Source organism: Crassostrea angulata, chromosome 3 (assembly GCF_025612915.1).
Source record: "Crassostrea angulata isolate pt1a10 chromosome 3, ASM2561291v2, whole genome shotgun sequence".
Classification (NCBI taxonomy): domain Eukaryota; kingdom Metazoa; phylum Mollusca; class Bivalvia; order Ostreida; family Ostreidae; genus Magallana; species Magallana angulata.
In genome coordinates, this window is record NC_069113.1 from 29,584,261 (window position 1) to 29,602,102 (window position 17,842).

The 17,842-nt window shown below is 33.5% G+C and overlaps 1 protein-coding gene across 1 annotated transcript in view; it reads right to left on the reverse strand.

The window, feature by feature from the left end:
- The window catches only part of LOC128175546 (anaphase-promoting complex subunit 1-like), an 87,824-nt gene that overhangs the window by 58,959 nt on the left and 11,023 nt on the right, over window positions 1-17,842 (reverse strand). The window contains exons 6-15 of the mRNA XM_052841294.1: window positions 17,061-17,140; window positions 15,055-15,131; window positions 13,732-13,877; window positions 9,453-9,679; window positions 7,365-7,577; window positions 7,147-7,245; window positions 3,350-3,440; window positions 2,317-2,382; window positions 1,850-2,002; window positions 1,227-1,346 (exon numbers count right to left, since the gene is read on the reverse strand). Coding sequence (XP_052697254.1) covers window positions 1,227-1,346; window positions 1,850-2,002; window positions 2,317-2,382; window positions 3,350-3,440; window positions 7,147-7,245; window positions 7,365-7,577; window positions 9,453-9,679; window positions 13,732-13,877; window positions 15,055-15,131; window positions 17,061-17,140 — 1,272 coding nt within the window. The remainder of the gene's footprint in view (window positions 1-1,226; window positions 1,347-1,849; window positions 2,003-2,316; window positions 2,383-3,349; window positions 3,441-7,146; window positions 7,246-7,364; window positions 7,578-9,452; window positions 9,680-13,731; window positions 13,878-15,054; window positions 15,132-17,060; window positions 17,141-17,842) is intronic.

A 17,842-nucleotide genomic window follows, 5' to 3' on the forward strand; every position in this document is an offset into this window, starting at 1 on the left:
AAATAACACTAAGTTTTAAGCTCTAAAATACCATTTTGTCCTCAAACAGTTTTTCCTATTTCACCGAAAAAATAATTCATATAAAATAACTGAAAGCAGATATTGATATCCGTTTTGTGGAATCATATTTCAAACATAGGTAATCACAGATTACAAAGCTCACTGAGATGAGGAATCACCTTTATGAGGCATCACCTGTATGAGACCACCTTTATTATATTATATGAAAATCAAAGATAATGATCTTGGATATTCATTGATACTGTTTTGACACAACACCATATATCATATGTTAAAAATTGTATGATAATCATATGTTCATTTCAAACGGTATCATAAGATACAATGTTTATCAATGCAATAATATGAAATACGATATTGCATCCTATAATACTTACAATATGTCTCATATAAGGCAATATAATACTGTAATAAATAATGATGCAATATGATATCGTTACATATGAAATGACATTGTATCGGGAGAGCATCCGGCACCCCTACCTAAATTCTGGCAGGTGGTAACCAAATTTGGCTTGAAAAGAAGATATTCTACGATGTATCCTTTAACTTAATAAATTATATTGTCACTTATTTGATAGCATTATAAGAAACAAAGCAAAATTGTCATCAAAGGGCACCTGCTCCAAATACTTTAACCAGCTCCAAAAACCTTAACCTCCTCCAGCATCTGAAACTTGTGGCTCAAATTCAGCATTCATGCCTGTCAGGTGCATCAGTATCATAAGACACATCATCCATGCAAGTTTGGTGAAGCTAGGACCAGTAGTAACTTAGAAATTGCTTTCAAAGGACACCTGCAACAAAAACGTTAACCTGCTCCAAAAACCTTAACCTTATCCAGTATCTGAAATTCATATCCCAGATTCAGCATCCGATTCTTTCAAGTCCATAAGTAGGCCCAGATGCATCTTCCATGCAAGTTTGGTGAAGATACGACAAGTAATAGCTTAGATACAGGACCTGTAACAAAAACTTAAACGTGTAAAGACGCCGACGTCGGGGTTGTAGCCTAATACGGAAGACTTCGTATCGGTGAGCTAAAAAAGATTTTCTATCAACACATCAAATAAAATGTTGGTGTGTCGAGGAACCTACAGAAATATATCCTTTCATTAATTTAAACATTGTCAATCAAAATCTTGCTTTACTTCATTAAAGCCAATGGAATCACTTACAATTATACCAATGTCTGTCAAACTTACGATAGTGAATCTTTTACCAACATTGTCTCTTAGACCTTGTATGTAGCTAGAATGAGCTTGAAACTCGTCAAAGTGTGAGGAATCTTCTAAATCGGTTTGAACAGGGGAAAGTCTAGTAATCTGCAAGAAACAGAAGCATTATGCACTAAAGGTTTGTATACATAAATCTGATAACGAACTCAGCTGATTGATCTACTGATTTTGGAATTCTTTAACTTAAAAAGAAAGTCGGAATTCCATCAAACACATTGATTATTTTAAAAAGCAATATATTTGGCATGTAATAATTTCAATCCAGTCCAAACAAGATACATGTATCTGTAAGCCATTGCTCACTAGTGATATTCCCGCCCTAAAGTTAATATATAAAATAAGTTGAAAGGAAAACTTATATCTAACAATAGACTTGACCTATAGGGACGATATTGGTTTCTGTCTTTACAAAAAGTGTATTGTGTATTAAAATTTCAAGCATCTGCCATTATTATTGCTGAGAAATCTTTGATGAAAATTTGTTTCAGACTGACAGACAGACCGAAACACAAAAGTAAAACAGTATACCCCCTTTCCCGGGGGTTTAAATATAAAAGAAACTGTATCATAGAGATAAGATTCATTCTCACTTCCTCATCAAAGCCAGCTTGATCCATGGCACTAGGAGGTCTACTGGATGTAAAGATGCCTCCCCTCTGAGGGCTACTCATGGGTGTCACAGGCTTCAGCATACTCAAAGAGCCAGACCCAAGGGGGAGTGTTGAAACATGTAGTCGGTTTAACTAATCAACATAAAATATCAAAAATTCTACTGGGTTTTCATTTTTACATCTATGCAGTAGAATGCAGCAAATAAAAATCAGATTATTAATGTGTTCATAATGAGAACTCTATAATTTCTACTTCTAAATTAAATATATACATCTGAAAATTTTATGTCTCAGAAATCAAATATAATGAAAATTTAATGATTTTCTATACAGATCCATTCATGATTTTCTTTGTTTGCCTTGTACATTTCATGATAGACTTTGAGGTTTTCATTTTTCAGATCAATATTTTATGGTAAGACATACATGCATGTATAAACTCCTACCTTAGTTACTCCACTGTAAATAAACAACACTCCATTGGGATCAAGTACCACCAGCAGATTCAAACTCTGTGGGAAAAAATGAACCATCAATTAACAATTCTTACCAATCTGAATAATCTCAGCTATTCAAATACATGTATGCCCTTAAACATCTGAACATTAACTAATCAACATAAAATATCAAAAATAATTGCATTAAAATTACACTTCTGAACATTAGAAAACCTAAATATTTAACAAGATGCCCAGGGGCCACATTGCTTACCTCAGCAACAATACCAAACTGACATAACTCTGATCCAAACCTTATGTGTCCCCTTGTAAAAATTGACCCCCATTGTGGCCCCATCCTACCCCTGGGGACCATGATGTGAACAAATTTGAATCTTCATTGAGATGAATTTTAAGAATTAAGTTTTTAAAGATGTTTACTTACATATTCCAGAGTAAAATTCTGACCATTTAAAGATGTTTACTTACATATTCCAAAGTAAAATTATGATCCCTATTGTTGCCCCACCCTATCCTACCGGACCTTAGTTTAAAAGAATCTTAATCTACACCATCTGAGGATGCTTTACCATGAAATTTTAATTTCAGTCTTTCAAAAACTAGTTTATAGCTAAAAGATATATGAATAAACTACATATGTATTTGGTACCAATTATTATGGATAGCTAAAAGGTAGCTCAAAAGATTGTGAAGTTAGTCTTGGACTTTGTTATGTGACTCCCTGTCTTATGTGACTTTTTTTATAGGTCCCTTGGATGGTCACATAAGACAGTCTAGACTGTACTTCAATGTTAAACTTCAAACCCTTGCTATGGTTCAAAGTATTTTTCCAGGGGTCACTATTTTAAAAATATTGAATCCACATTATCCAAAGATGCATGCACAGTAATCCCACAAATTGTTACATTGTAGTTCTCGGGAGGAAGATTTTCAAACATTTCTCTATATATTTTTATGTTAAACTTTGTTACAGTTTCTATAAATATATATATATCTGTAACTGTGAGGGAATTACATATACCTCTATTGGCAAGGCATCTTTGGCTGGAATGATTGATACAGATCCAAATATTAACTGACTCAAATCGTTGCTCTCCTCAAATTTTACACACCTGGAAAAAACAAGATGCAATAATAATCCGGGTGATTATATAGTTTCTTAAACGAAGTGAAGCCATCACTTGGGGAGAGGATGACCCACACGGGTAAAACATTACATTTGAAAAAGATTAAATACTTGACAATTTCCATTTCTGGAAATTCATAATGTTTCACAAGGGGTCATATCCTACATATTACACATATTATATTACATGGCTTCGAGGGCGACATACCAGAATATTTGCCCCTCGATGACAGGAAAACCCTGGAGTGTTATGTAGCCCGATGCCGAAGCCACTCCAGGGCTTTTCTGTCACCGAGGGACAAATATTCTGGTGTTGTCATCCGAGAAGACATGTAATATATGTTATATAACATTTTTTTTTTTTTTAAATCTTTTTAAGAATATATTTACCTCATTAACAGGTGTATTTAATGCATCTTCATACCTTACAAATCAATTCCCTTGTAAAATATCGATCGATGCTTTCAAAAAGAATATAATTATTCAAATTAAACAATTTAAGTAAGTTTCTCTGAATAGCAGACACTGTCATTACATTTTTATTTTTGAGGGACTGTTTACGTTTGCTTAGTTAAATTTCGAACCCGACGTAATTAATATGCAGAATGATTGCACATGAGGGTGATATAACAGTTTCGGGAGGGCAATATAACCATTTCCTGTTAGATATAACTTTTTCCGGGAGGGCAATATAACTATTACTGGTGTGATTCAGCAACTCTCAGGGCATAGTAATAAAATTATCTCATTCGTGACATAACAAGAAAACTTATTCAACAAGAGGCCCATGGGCCTCATCGCTCACCTGAGGAACAATAGGTATGATAAAATCAGCTTAATGGAGTCATAATACAAACAATCTGGACAATGTACAATAATACATGTAGATCCTGTATAAATAAAAACCATTTTCCCCCCTGGATATTCTTATGTTTATAATCATTAGTCCCTTTTCTAACAGGATGATTTTATAGTCATCTCACATGTTGAGCATTGCAGTCCTCAAAAAGATCCCTTACAATTGTTTATATATGGGATATTTAGCTACATCAAACTCTGAACCTTCTTGTGAGGCCAAAGAATTGTCCTGAGCCAAAGTCTTAACAATTATAAAGAATCATCTGGCTGATTAGTTTCTGAGAAGAAGATTTTAAAAGATTTACTCTATATATTCCTATGTAAAACTTAAACACCCCCCCCCCCCCCCAAATGTGGGCTCACCCTACCCCCAGGGATCATGTTTTCACAACTTTGAATCTACACTACCTGAGGATACTTCCACACAAGTTTCAGCTTTCCTGGCTGATTAGTTTCTGAGAAGAAGATTTTCAAAGATTTACTCTATATATTCCTTTGTAAAACTTTGACCCCCCCCCATTGTGGCCTCACCCTACCCCTGGGGGTCATGATTTTCACAACTTTGAATCTACACTACCTGAGAATGCTTCCACACAAGTGTCAGCTTTCCTGGCTGATTAGTTTCTGAGAAGAAGATTTTTAAAGATTTACTCTATATATTCCTATGTAAAACTTTGACCCCCCATTGTGGCCCCACCCTACCCCCAGGGATCATGAATTTCACAACTTTGAATCTACACTACCTGAGGATGCTTCCACACAAGTTTCAGCTTTCCTGGCTGATTAGTTTCTGGGAAGAAGATTTTTAAAGATTTACTCTATATATTCCTATGTAAAACTTTGACCCCCATTGTGGCCCCACCCTTCCCCCGGCGGTCATGAATTTCACAACTTTGAATCTACACTACCAGAGGATGCTTCCACACAAGTTTCAGCTTTCCTGGCTGATTAGTTTCTGAGAAGAAGATTTTTAAAGATTTACTCTATATATTCCTATGTAAAACTTTGACCCCCCATTGTGGCCCCACCCTTCCCCCGGCGGTCATAAATTTCACAACTTTGAATCTACACTACCAGAGGATGCTTCCACACAAGTTTCAGCTTTCCTGGCTGATTAGTTTCTGAGAAGAAGATTTTTAAAGATTTACTCTATATATTCCTATGTAAAACTTTGACCCCCCATTGTGGCCCCATCCTACCCCCGGGGGTCATGAATTTCACAACTTTGAATCTACACTACCTGAGGATGCTTCCACGCAAGTTTCAGCTTTCCTGGCTTTCGGGTTCTTGAGAAGAAGATTTTTGAAAACGAGTGTGGCCCTTAATTTTCACAACTTTGAATCCCCTATGCCTTAGGATGATTTGTGCCAAGTTTGGTTAAAATTGGCCCAGTGGTTCTTGAGAAGATGTTGAAAATGTGAAAAGTTTACGGACAGACGGACGACAGACAAAATGTGATCAGAATAGCTCACTTGAGCTTTCAGCTCAGATGAGCTAAAAATGTTATATCGTGTGATGCCACATGACACAAGTAACACAAATATAGTTTAGATGTGGGGATCTCAATGATTTTAAAGATGTTTGGTCACTCTTGTATAGTCATGACCTACATATCCATTCTTGGGGAGTCAGGACTACCCTCAGAGCTCATGACCCTCATACCATTTGATGCCCCTTGACACAATGTGGAGGTGTTAAGGAAGCATATGGGGAATTAAGCGTCTTATTTTGAAAAAAAATCAAACCAGGGTGCACAACTAGATATGCAGGCCTATCATTTAATAATACAAATTTAATAATGTCAAGACGCCAGGTTACGTTAACAGCGGCACAATCAAATTTGCCCATTGGTGTTTTTAATGTTTATGTTCGTTTTGATGTTTTTTAATTGTTGTGACCAACTTACATGATTAAATAGTTTATTTCAAGATATGATGACATATGGAAGATGATAAACTTCTCTCTGACTCAGGAGCTATTGAATATTGTTGTCAGGTATACTGTCTGCACTTTAAGGAGCCAAGTACCTAAATATGCCCTTAATCCAATTATTTGTATAAATATCACTTATTTATATCATTTAAAATTATAGCTTGCTTTATTGATAATACATTTAAAAATATGGCAGCTAATCTTTAATTTTCAGTTTTTCTAAACTTTTCTTTAATTAAAAAAAAATATTTAACCCAAAAATGTACACAAAAGTCAAGATTATCATCGTATTGCGATGTAGTATGCTGTCTAAAAAGTTTAACAAAATCGATAAACATTTTTAAAAACATACAGTATTACAGAAGCTTATGTAATAATTCCTGACTGAAGATCAATAATGTTTTATTTCCATTTTCGATCAATTTTTCACAAACATGCAGTTTTTAACCAAACATTTCCCAGTTATAAAATAGATTTTTTTAAATACTAGCTGAGATAATAATAAATCTGCATAAATATTTTGTCATAAGACTAAAATTTAAAATTAAAAAAAAAAAATCCAGTTTTCAGCGGTTATTTTGACCCAAAAATTCGCAGTTTTAATTTTAAATAATTTTTTATATCAATAGATCAAGTTAAACCAAGAAAACTTTTGCTTCAATTACTTTGAGGCTGAACATTTTTTTTAGCTAGATTGACTGAACTAATACAGCCCCCAAAAAAGTATTTCCATAATTTATAGAATTTAGAAATAGGGCAGATAAGATGACTTTTAATTTTTTCAGCATTTAAGAAAAATATAATATATAGTAGCAAACTAGATAATGACAAAAGAATTTCGATATGAATTTTAACTCTGTCTCCGCCTATAATACCGCTAATATCATACTGATAAAACTTGCCTTAGTTGTTGTCTATATGTTATCAGGTAACATAAGTACTGTTGTCCACACAAGTCCCTCATCTGGAAAACTTTTGCCGATTTTCCCAGAGATCCATCTCTAAAATGATACATACAATACACTGATACCAACTTTAACATCAGGTCAAACTATTTCAATAATATGTTTGAAAGTCAGGGGAGAATGAAATAAGTTGTTTCATTCATTCAATATAATACCTGATTGCTGGCGCAGGTTCTGTCCACAGGTGCTCCAAGCATACTTCAGGCCTTAAAGGTTCTACCCATTCTGTGAAGCTCTCGTTGATGAGGGACACGTTACTGGAGCAGACAGGTGGAGTTCTAAAGTAGTTTCCCGAGTGTCTACCGAGGTTTGGAGATGGTGTATGGAAACGGTGAAGAGAACCACTTGTTACTGCGGGGGACTGAGATCTAAAACAACCAGAAAGCCAACAACATTATCTAGAAAATCTTATCAAGTTCCCTATCTATGTAATGCATAGTATTGTGAAATAGTTCTCTTGCAAAAATTGGATAAAATAGAGGCCATATGATACATAAACATATTTTGCATATTTTCTGTGAACATTATTGCTTTAAAAAAATATTAAGGATTAACTCAGTAGCACTAAAATTTCTCTGAAGAAAATCTACCAAATGTACATTGTAGCTCTACAATTATTATACAATTATTCACTTTCAAATAACTAGCAAGATCAATAAAATATTCTGTATGCAAGTGACTTCTGAGATTTATTGAAAAATCCCATAAAATACACCCTTAACAAGGTTTTCTTTATTTTGAAAATATTACAAATTAAAAACAAAAAGGCCACGGGCAACACTGCTCATCTGAATAACTGTTCATTGTATTATTTAAGTTTTTAAATATTTTCCCAATATATTTTTAATGATTTTAACAACATGTCTTTGATGTTGTTATAAGCTCCTATGAATTAATGATTTAGAAACAAACATTTATCATTGTGAAATGATAGAATATCTAAAACAAAAAAAGGACAAAAAAACCATCTGGATGTAGTTGTATGTATATTTCATTGTGTTTGCTGTTTATCTTTAAACATTGTAAGGTTCATCTTTCTTACTTTTCAACATCAGTCTACAATATGTAGAATAACAGAGTTCTTGAAATCTTTCAGTCCTGCCAGCAAGACTGAAAAAGGACCATTTGTTTCAGGTTCTGTGTCAGTCCAAGTGACCGGTAGATGTTGACAAAGCAACTTCCGAAAACCCAACTAAATTTCCTACGCATTAACTACAACTGCATGACCAATCGTAATCTATCAAACGCTTTTCTCTATCTCACAATAGATTCTTCGATAAAAGCAAATACCAAACAATGATCAATGTTTAAACATGTGGCCGATAAAATTTGTTGATGGCGTTAAGCCAGATAAGATCAGAGTAGAGAAAGAATACATCGTAAAAAAAGGATGAAGAAAATTGCTCCCCATGTGAGTTTAATAAGGAAAATTGGAAGGAGGGAAGAGAGTGTTTCATGTACCATGATCAAATCAGTATGAGATGTGCGGTATGTTTTGACGCAGCTAGGTGACAATATCAGGGCCCCTAAAAACCATTTCATAACTGGATCCAAAAATTTTAAGTTTAGCACTGTCACATAACATATAAAATCGATATCACATGTCCACACTTCAAAAGTTGTTGCATCCTGGGCTAAAGCGACCAAAAAAATGTCAACTGCTAACAAGACAGTCATATCATTGAACGAAGCTGTGCGAAAACAAATTGAACTTAAATTCCGCAACATCCATGCACTGATAAAGAGCAATCGACCAATAAGTGACTTAACTTGGTTAAATGAACTTGATATTGCGAAAGACTGTGATCACGGAATCCCCTACAACAACCCAACTGCAGCTACAGCTCTTTTTTAGGGTGTATTTCTGATGTAGAAAAGGCAAGGATGAGTGAATGGCTGACAGGTACCTGCATGGTATCAAATTCTTTTCTCTTACTATAGATGGTAGTACAGACAGTGCAGTTGTGGAGCAAGAAGCATTATATAAATATGTTTTTCTATTTATCTGAATATGGAAAAATTGTTAAACAATTTGTTTGCATTGGTGAGCCAAATTCGACCTCTTCAGCAGACTTGTATACTTAAACTTTGTTTGCTGGGGTATATGAAAATATATTGATCTATTCAGAATTTCAAATTTCAAATTTCTAAATTCTGCACATTTTTATTGACTATTACGCCATATGTGTATAATTTCAAGAAAAATGGAGCTTCTTTTAAAGAGTCAGTGTGGCAATACAAACCTAGATGCTGCAATGCTGGAAATCATTGGACTGATAGGTTGGGGAAGATAAAGACAACCTGGTGAGCTTATCCTTCCTGAGAAGTTTCGAAGTGGAGATACACTAGGAGATTGAGATGACAGGTTTCCAAAGTAGCGAGAACTACAACTGGACTGGTTGTTGAGGGGTGTTCCAGGAGCAGGGTGATACAGACTGTTATCCATAGTCCCACAAACCAAGCTACAGTCCTGTTCAAAATTTTACCCACTTTTTGATTTTATGTTTCATACATATTTCATTTTAATGAAAACAACAACATTCTTCATTTCCAGATCAATGTTAAGAATTGCACACATTAATGAATCTTAAATAAATATTTTTTTAATTTACAAACATAGTCCAACTAAAATATAATAGATTAATACCTGCCTGTTGATATTGCTATTATTAATTTTTTTAACTAAATGATTCAACACAACTAAATTTTATGGTAAATATTCTAGAAAGGATGATGTGCAATAAGACCCCAGTAGATTTATGGGGAAAATATGAATTCTCAATTCATACCTCTTTTACTGCGAAATACCTCTTTTACAGAGAATGAAAACATAGGTAATCATAGATTACTAAGCTCACCGAGACGGAGCATCACCCTTATGAGACATCACCTTCATAAGACCACCTTTATCATTTTATATGAAAATCATACTTTATGATCTTGGATATTCATGGATTCTGTTTTGACAAAATATCGTATATCATCTGATAAATTTTTTTATGATAATCATATGTTCATATGTTAATCAATTCAATGATATAAAATTAAATATTGCATCATGTCATATTTATAATATATATCATATAATACAATAAAATACCGTTATAAACAATAATGAGATATGATATTGTAACGTATGATATGACATTGTATTGTGTTATACCTAATTGTATTTGATCACATAATACAATATCATAAAATATAATACAATATAGTATTATATTACAATATCATATTACATAATACATCATAACATTGAAACATGATATTATATTGTATAATATAGTATGATATTGTATTGAGTGACACTGAAACATATTTGATACATTATATGATATCATATCATATAATACAATATAATTTGATTCCAACATTGTATCTTATCAAATGATACAATATTATGTGATAAAGTAAAATATTATAAAATACATTATTATATTATACATATAGTATCATATGACACAATAATATATATGAAAATATCATATAATACAATTTCATGTGATATCATAATATATTATATAAACCAATATCATATCATACATTATCATATGATACAATATTATATAATATTACAATATAATATAATACAATTTCATGTGATGTAATTCTATATTACTGAAACCAATATCATATTATACAATATTGTATGATACAATATTATAGAATATACAATATTGTATCATAGGATACAATATAATATTTTGCAATATCTTATGTAATTGTACCATGTGATAAAATAATAAATTAAAAATACAATATAATATTATACAATATTGTATCATAATATACAATACTATACATAACAATATCATGATACAATATCATATCATAAAATATCAAAAAAATTGATACAATATCATATCATATCGTATAACTTATTATAATATAACATATGATATCATATTGTATCATATCAAACAATATTGTTTCATATCATACAATATCATAGGAATCATGTTATATCATTTATCAACAAACACATTTATCTATCAAGCTGGTTTGAGTGAGGTAGGAGATTTCTTTAGCATCCTTGATAAAGGAGATCAGGCTCTGCATCTGAAGCAACCTCTGCGTTTAATTTATAATAAAGTTAAATCAACTATGCAGGCTTTCATCTATAAAACATGTGACCTGTTCCAAAAAACTAAACCTCATCCAGCATCCGAAACCTATGGCTGAGATTAAGCATTCAAGCCCATCAGGTGCATTGGTATCATAAGACGCATCATCCATGCAAGTTTGGTGAAGTTTGGACCAGTAATAACTAAGATATCATCATCAGAGGGCACTAGCAATTAAAACCTTTACTTCCTCCACCATCCGCAACCTATAGCTCAGATTCAGCATCCATGCCTGTCAGGTGCATCTGTATCATAAGACACACCATACATTCAAGTTTGGTGAAGTTAGGACCTGTAATAACTAAGATTTATTTTTTAGCATCCTTGATAATGGAGATCAAGCTCTGCATCTGAAGTTACCTCTGCGATTCATTCATATTACAGTTAAATCAACTATGCAAGTTTGAAATAGTACTATCATCTATTAAACTTGTGACCTGTTCCAAAAAACTTAACTTTATCCAGCATCCGAAACCTATGGCTCACACTCAGCATTCAAGCCTGTCAGGTGCATCAGTATCATAAGACACACCATCCATGGAAGTCTGGTGAAGTAAGGACAAGTAATAACTAAGATATCATCATCAGAGGGCACCTGTTTCAAAAACTTTATTTAACCAGCTTTTAAAACCTTAACCTCCTCCAGCATCCGAAACCTATTGCTCAGATTCAGCATTCAAGCTTGTCAGGTGCATCAGTATCATAAGACGCACCATCCATACAAGTTTGGTGAAGTTAGGACCAGTAGTAACTAAGATATAATCATCAGAGGGCAACTGCAACAAAAACTTTAACCAGCTCTAAAAACCTTAACCTCTTCCAGCATCTGAAACCTATTGCTCATATTCAGCATTCAAGCTTGTCAGGTGCATTAGTATCATAAGACGCATCATTCATACAAGTTTGGTGAAGTTAGGACCAGTAGTAACTTAGATATTGCTATCAATGGGCACCTGCAACAAAAACTTTAACCTGCTCCAAAAACCTTAACCTCCTCCAGCATCCGCAACCTATAGCTCAGATTCAGCACTCAAACCTGTCTGGTGCATCAGTATCATAAGACACACCATCCATGCAAGTTTGGTGAAGTACGGACCAGCAGTAACTAAGATATTGCTATCAAAGGGCACCTGCAACAAAAACTTTAACCTGGTCCAACAACCTTAACCTCCTCCAGCATCTGAAATTTAGGACCCAGATTCAGCATCCAAGTCTTTCAAGTCCATAAGTAGGTCCAGATGCATAATCCATGCAAGTTTGGTGAAGACAGGACAAGTAATAGCTTAGATACAGGACCTGCAACAAAAACTTTAACCAGGTCCGGACGCCGACGCCGACGCCGACGCCACCGCCGACGCCGACGCCGAGGGTATAGCATAAGCTCTCCTTGACTTCGTCTCGGTGAGCTAAAAATATAATTGAAGATATATACAGTCTAGACTGCCTTAGCGACTCTCTGTATTGAGCGATTCTCTGTCTTATGCGACCATATTAAACTGACCAATGTAATTTTTTTCATGAAAACCCTCCATTAAGCGCCCACATGTCTTACCTGACAAGCAACCATCATTTTTAATCCCAAAACACTGAGTAGACTGTTTTAAGTGACTTTTAGCAAATTAAAATGGTGTCCCAAGCTTTAACAAGAGATGTTTGTAAAACACTTATGCCCCCCTCCCTTCGAAACATGTACTGAATAATTGTTCTCCTCTGATCCGCTATGCCACGCATGTAGTTGTGTGACTGATGGTATTAACTTAAGTATACTAATTAAAATATTCTGTATAAAAGTCAGGTTTATGGTACAAATAAAAGAAATCCAGATAATTTAGAGTTATCAAACATTGCTGAGGATCGGAGATCGTTAATATTGCCAATTTACCTTCTGGTTTTCAAGATGAATTAAAAAACATAAAATTTTCAAAAGTCATAAATTTCAAAATTTATATTCCTCTCATTCTAGAGATGCTTCAAACCAATTGGGAACAACTGGCCTTGTTGTTTTCAAGAAGGTGTTAATGTATAATTGTTAACGAACGACAAAAAATTCTGAGCTACTGGCCCTACTTTTTTCAGGAAGAAAGCAGAAACAAACGATTGGGTTTTTGTTAGGCTTTTCCTTAAATGTTAACTTGCATGATTTTTTATAAGTTGTATTTTCAACAATTCATGTTCTTATATTGGCTTAGTTTTTTCCATCCTTGGTGTGATATTTTGAAATGAAAATTTCAAAATGAAATATAAACAATTTGAGGCCGATATGTTTCTTTTCTTGATATGCATGCATATCATCTTTTGTACTGAAACAACAATTGATCTACAAAAGCTTGGCATCCAAGATTAAATGAAGGTTAAAACATACTATCATAGACAAGCCAAGTGATCACAATATACTTACATCTATCTTTGCTCTCTGAATTCTCCAAGCTGAATGTACTCCTAGTTGTGAGTCATATATCAGAGCTAAAGATGGCTCGACACTTGTATATACAATATGTTGTGAGGTATCTGTCATATATGAGACTTTCAATCCACTGCTTGTGTCTGTGAAGAGAAAAGAATATAAAAAATGTACATACATAAAACTTACCTAATGTTTTTATAGAAACTGACTAAATTATTAGTATTTTTTATCATTTAATCAATCACAGAAACAATTGTCTTTGATCAATTATAGAAACAATTGTCTATGAGTACCATCGTTAAGGACACTAGCAATGCTCCTCAGTTTTAGATAATTTTCCTTGATAGACCATTTCTCTTTTTTTTTTTGCATTCAAACCTATTAAAGCCCAAAAATTCTAGGTGCATTACCAGGCTATTTTTCGATTAGAATATTTTAAAATTTTCTTTTAATACAGGGTTGGCCGGGAAATACCAGTGCTCGGAATTACCGGTGGTAAATACCGGTGTCATATAATATTTTGAACCCCGCGATATAATTCACCAGATCACCTAATCCCAAAGACTTCTATAGTTGCTAAAGTTTAGTCTAGCTTTTTGAACCCCAAGTTTAGTGTTTTACAAATTTATAATTCAAAGCACAAAAGAAAGTAATAATTACTGAATGTTTTCATGCAAAAAAATCTTTCATGGTTGGGGAAGAAATGATGGTATTTTAAGTGAAAGAAGTTAGTTAATATCTGTTGTCACACAGGCTAATGGTTCTTGATTTTTGGAACTTAACCGAGGATGCAATAGAGTGCGTGGAAAATACAGGATCCACATTGCCTGCAAAAAATTATATCCAAATAAAACAAGGGATGTTTGTGAAACACTTATGCCCTCTTCCCTTGGAAATATCCACGAAAAAAATAAACAGAAACTGCAAATAGTTAAAAAATTTCTAAGTCCAAGGGGCATAATTCTGTCAAAAATTGCACGATTGTGCCTCAAATCGAACTTGACCTAGATATCATATTATGATAAATTTGTATACTTAATTTCTTTCAATACATGCAACCTCTGCGAAAATGAACGGAAACTATGGTGGACCGACCGACCAACAGACAGAAAGACGGACAGCAGCAAAGCAATACGCCTTCCCTTCTTCAAAGGGGGCATAAAAATATAATTTAACATGAAAATATAATTTTGGAATTATTTAGTGGAAATCTTCACATTGTTGAGATAGGAAAAAAAACAGAAAATAATAGAAGATAGATTAAATTTTACCCTACTTATTACAATACCTCATCTGTCATGGATTATCAATACTTACTTGTTCTCGTTATCACTGGTGAAACTTCATCCAAACAGTGTAACATACTAAATACTGTGGTTTGATTTGGGAAATTTCTGAAAAAAAATATTATAGAGGCAAAATGCCTTTCATGAACGTCTAATGTTACCATGGCAACATGCACTCTTTAAATTCTTATTTCTCAAATTAAATTACACTTTTTGAATATCACAATGCTAAATGTTGCTAAAGCATGAATTTTCACATGACAAAAGTAAGCAATTTTGGATGCATCTTTTACATTAAGTATTTTAAATATAAATTGTTTTCCTATACAACGGTAAACTTTGAACCCCTCCTCACACAAAAATAGCTGATCTCAGATCAGTTGAATACAAGAATAAATGTCTCATTTTTCAATAGTATTTTGCCTACTTTCTAACCTGTCATTTTGTGTTAATAAAACAATATGGCTACAAACATTTAGCAAAAGTGGGAAATCATTTAGTTTGTAGAAAACAAAGATTTGAGAGAAAACATAATTTAGTTTTAAAACACAAGCCCCGACATTCACCCGAGAATCAAAACTTTTAAATGGACCTGTCAGGGTGTCTCATGTTTGCATTTTAAGCTTTATTTTGATATCTAAACCTTAATCAGATACTCCTCTAACGATTAACCCTGCTTTTATTTATTTGATGTTAGAAAATATAAATTCATAACTAGAACCGTCTTTATTGGACTAATACCCCCCACAAGGCTAATTACAAATGGCACAAATATTAATTTGATCAAATTTTAAGTCTGGGCAAATTCAAGACAGGGCAAAACTGTTTGCAAAGTAGAAGGGCAAAAATTACACAGGGCAAAAATTACACAGGGCAAAAATTACACGGGGTGAAATTACCCTGTATACAGTAATTTATTGACCACTCAGCCTCCTTAATATATGTTTTCACTATATGTCCATATTGGCCCCACTCTACGGTCTGAACCCCTGACCTAGTGTCAATGAATTTCATTATTTTGGTATAGGGCTTTAAGGTATCACACTAGTAATTGACCATTCAAAATGAACTTAGTCAACTGTAGTTCCATATACACTTCAGAATTATTTTTTCCCTGACTGCATTTTTACATTTTCCTTTACTTAGTTTTCAAATATTTTGTGTCACTGAGGAGGATGTATTTGTTAGACGATTTTTTTTTCACAGGGACTACTTCCTTCAGGGCACATGCAGCAGCTTCCTGGGGAGTGTGCAGTCTGTTTACATACAAACGGAAAACACATTGTTTTTCACAGGGACTACTTCCTTCAGGGCACATGCAGCAGCTTCCTGGGGAGTGTGCAGTCTGTTTACATACAAACGGAAAACACATTGTTTTGAGGGTAAACTTGTTTGGAGCTAGATATTTTGAGAAATGCCATATCGTGTGCCCTTTTAAAGGTGTTCGCTGATGAGATAACATACAAACTGATTTTCAAGAATTTGTTTCCCTCTATAGTGCTTTATAGTGAAAACAAATACTGATGTGATACCTTCATCATGCATGTAGTTTTAATTCACATGTGTGGGAGTAGAGAAGAAAGTTTTTGAAATTTTGGTATTTTTTTTTTTTTTTACATTTTTGGCCCAACAGAGACCCAGGGGGTCATTAATTTCACAATTTTGATTCTTTTTATTCTAGAGAGGCTTCAAACAAAAAAGTAAATAATAATGGGCCTTGTAGTTTTCATAAAGTTAAATATTTAATCTAAAATTGCTAGCAGACGACCTATGACCACTTTTTAAAAGTATTTTACCCTTCATATCTCGAATACTCTGATATCTCAAAGTCTTTAACCATTCCAATTTATAGTTTGAGATAATGAGGTTTGACAAAAGTTGTAATCAAATGTGCTTGGTAATGACATTTTTGGAAATCAACTTGCAAGAACAAATGGATATAAGAACATAAAGCATATAAATTTCAAGTTGTTTTACTTAATATCCATTGGTGATTCAAAGCCTTTGGTCTCTGCAAATCTTCCAGCTTTTACTTACCTTTTACTGTTACTTGATTCTGCCATGGATACTGCTCTCTCAAATAGAAGACCATTCTTCATTTTCCAAACACTTGCAATCTAAATATCATATAAATATTACAGGCTTTTTGTATCCATTGGTGTTTTCTTCACAAATTTATTTAAAAATACTGACACAGGCTGAGCTTATTTCAAAAGAAAATAAGAACACTTTAAGACTAAATGTTTCAGTTTCTTTTTCAAAATAAATTTTATAAAATGACAATTAATCCCTATTATTTGAACCCTGGTCATATGTTTATGTACTAATTGCCCTTCCTAGTAATTGACTATTTTTGCTGCTAAATACCTTTTAGAAAAAAAAATTCCAAATGAATTTAATATACATGTCTCATGACCTAAACTCCACACCTATACCAAAAACCCTGAGCAAGGGATCATGTTTTTTCTCAATTTTGATAAATCCATCCTACACTACGCTCAATGCAGTTTGCATATTTATTGTAAGTCCCGGTATCAGACACCTCATCGAAAAAAAATCATCAAAGTCACCTAATCGAAAGTAAAAATCGTTGACACAACATGTCAACGAAAGACAACTCGTGGATGATGACAACTAATTGATAAAAATTGAAATAAGATTAAAAATGCTTGAACATTTTTCAGATTATTTTCTCCATTTTATACTCAGTCACAACATGGCTTCGCGTCGGGCAATATTTCGTCCCTAATGGCCTAATATAATCAATGTTGCCCTCAACCCCAGTCAATATTTGTATAATATTATACAATATTGTAGCA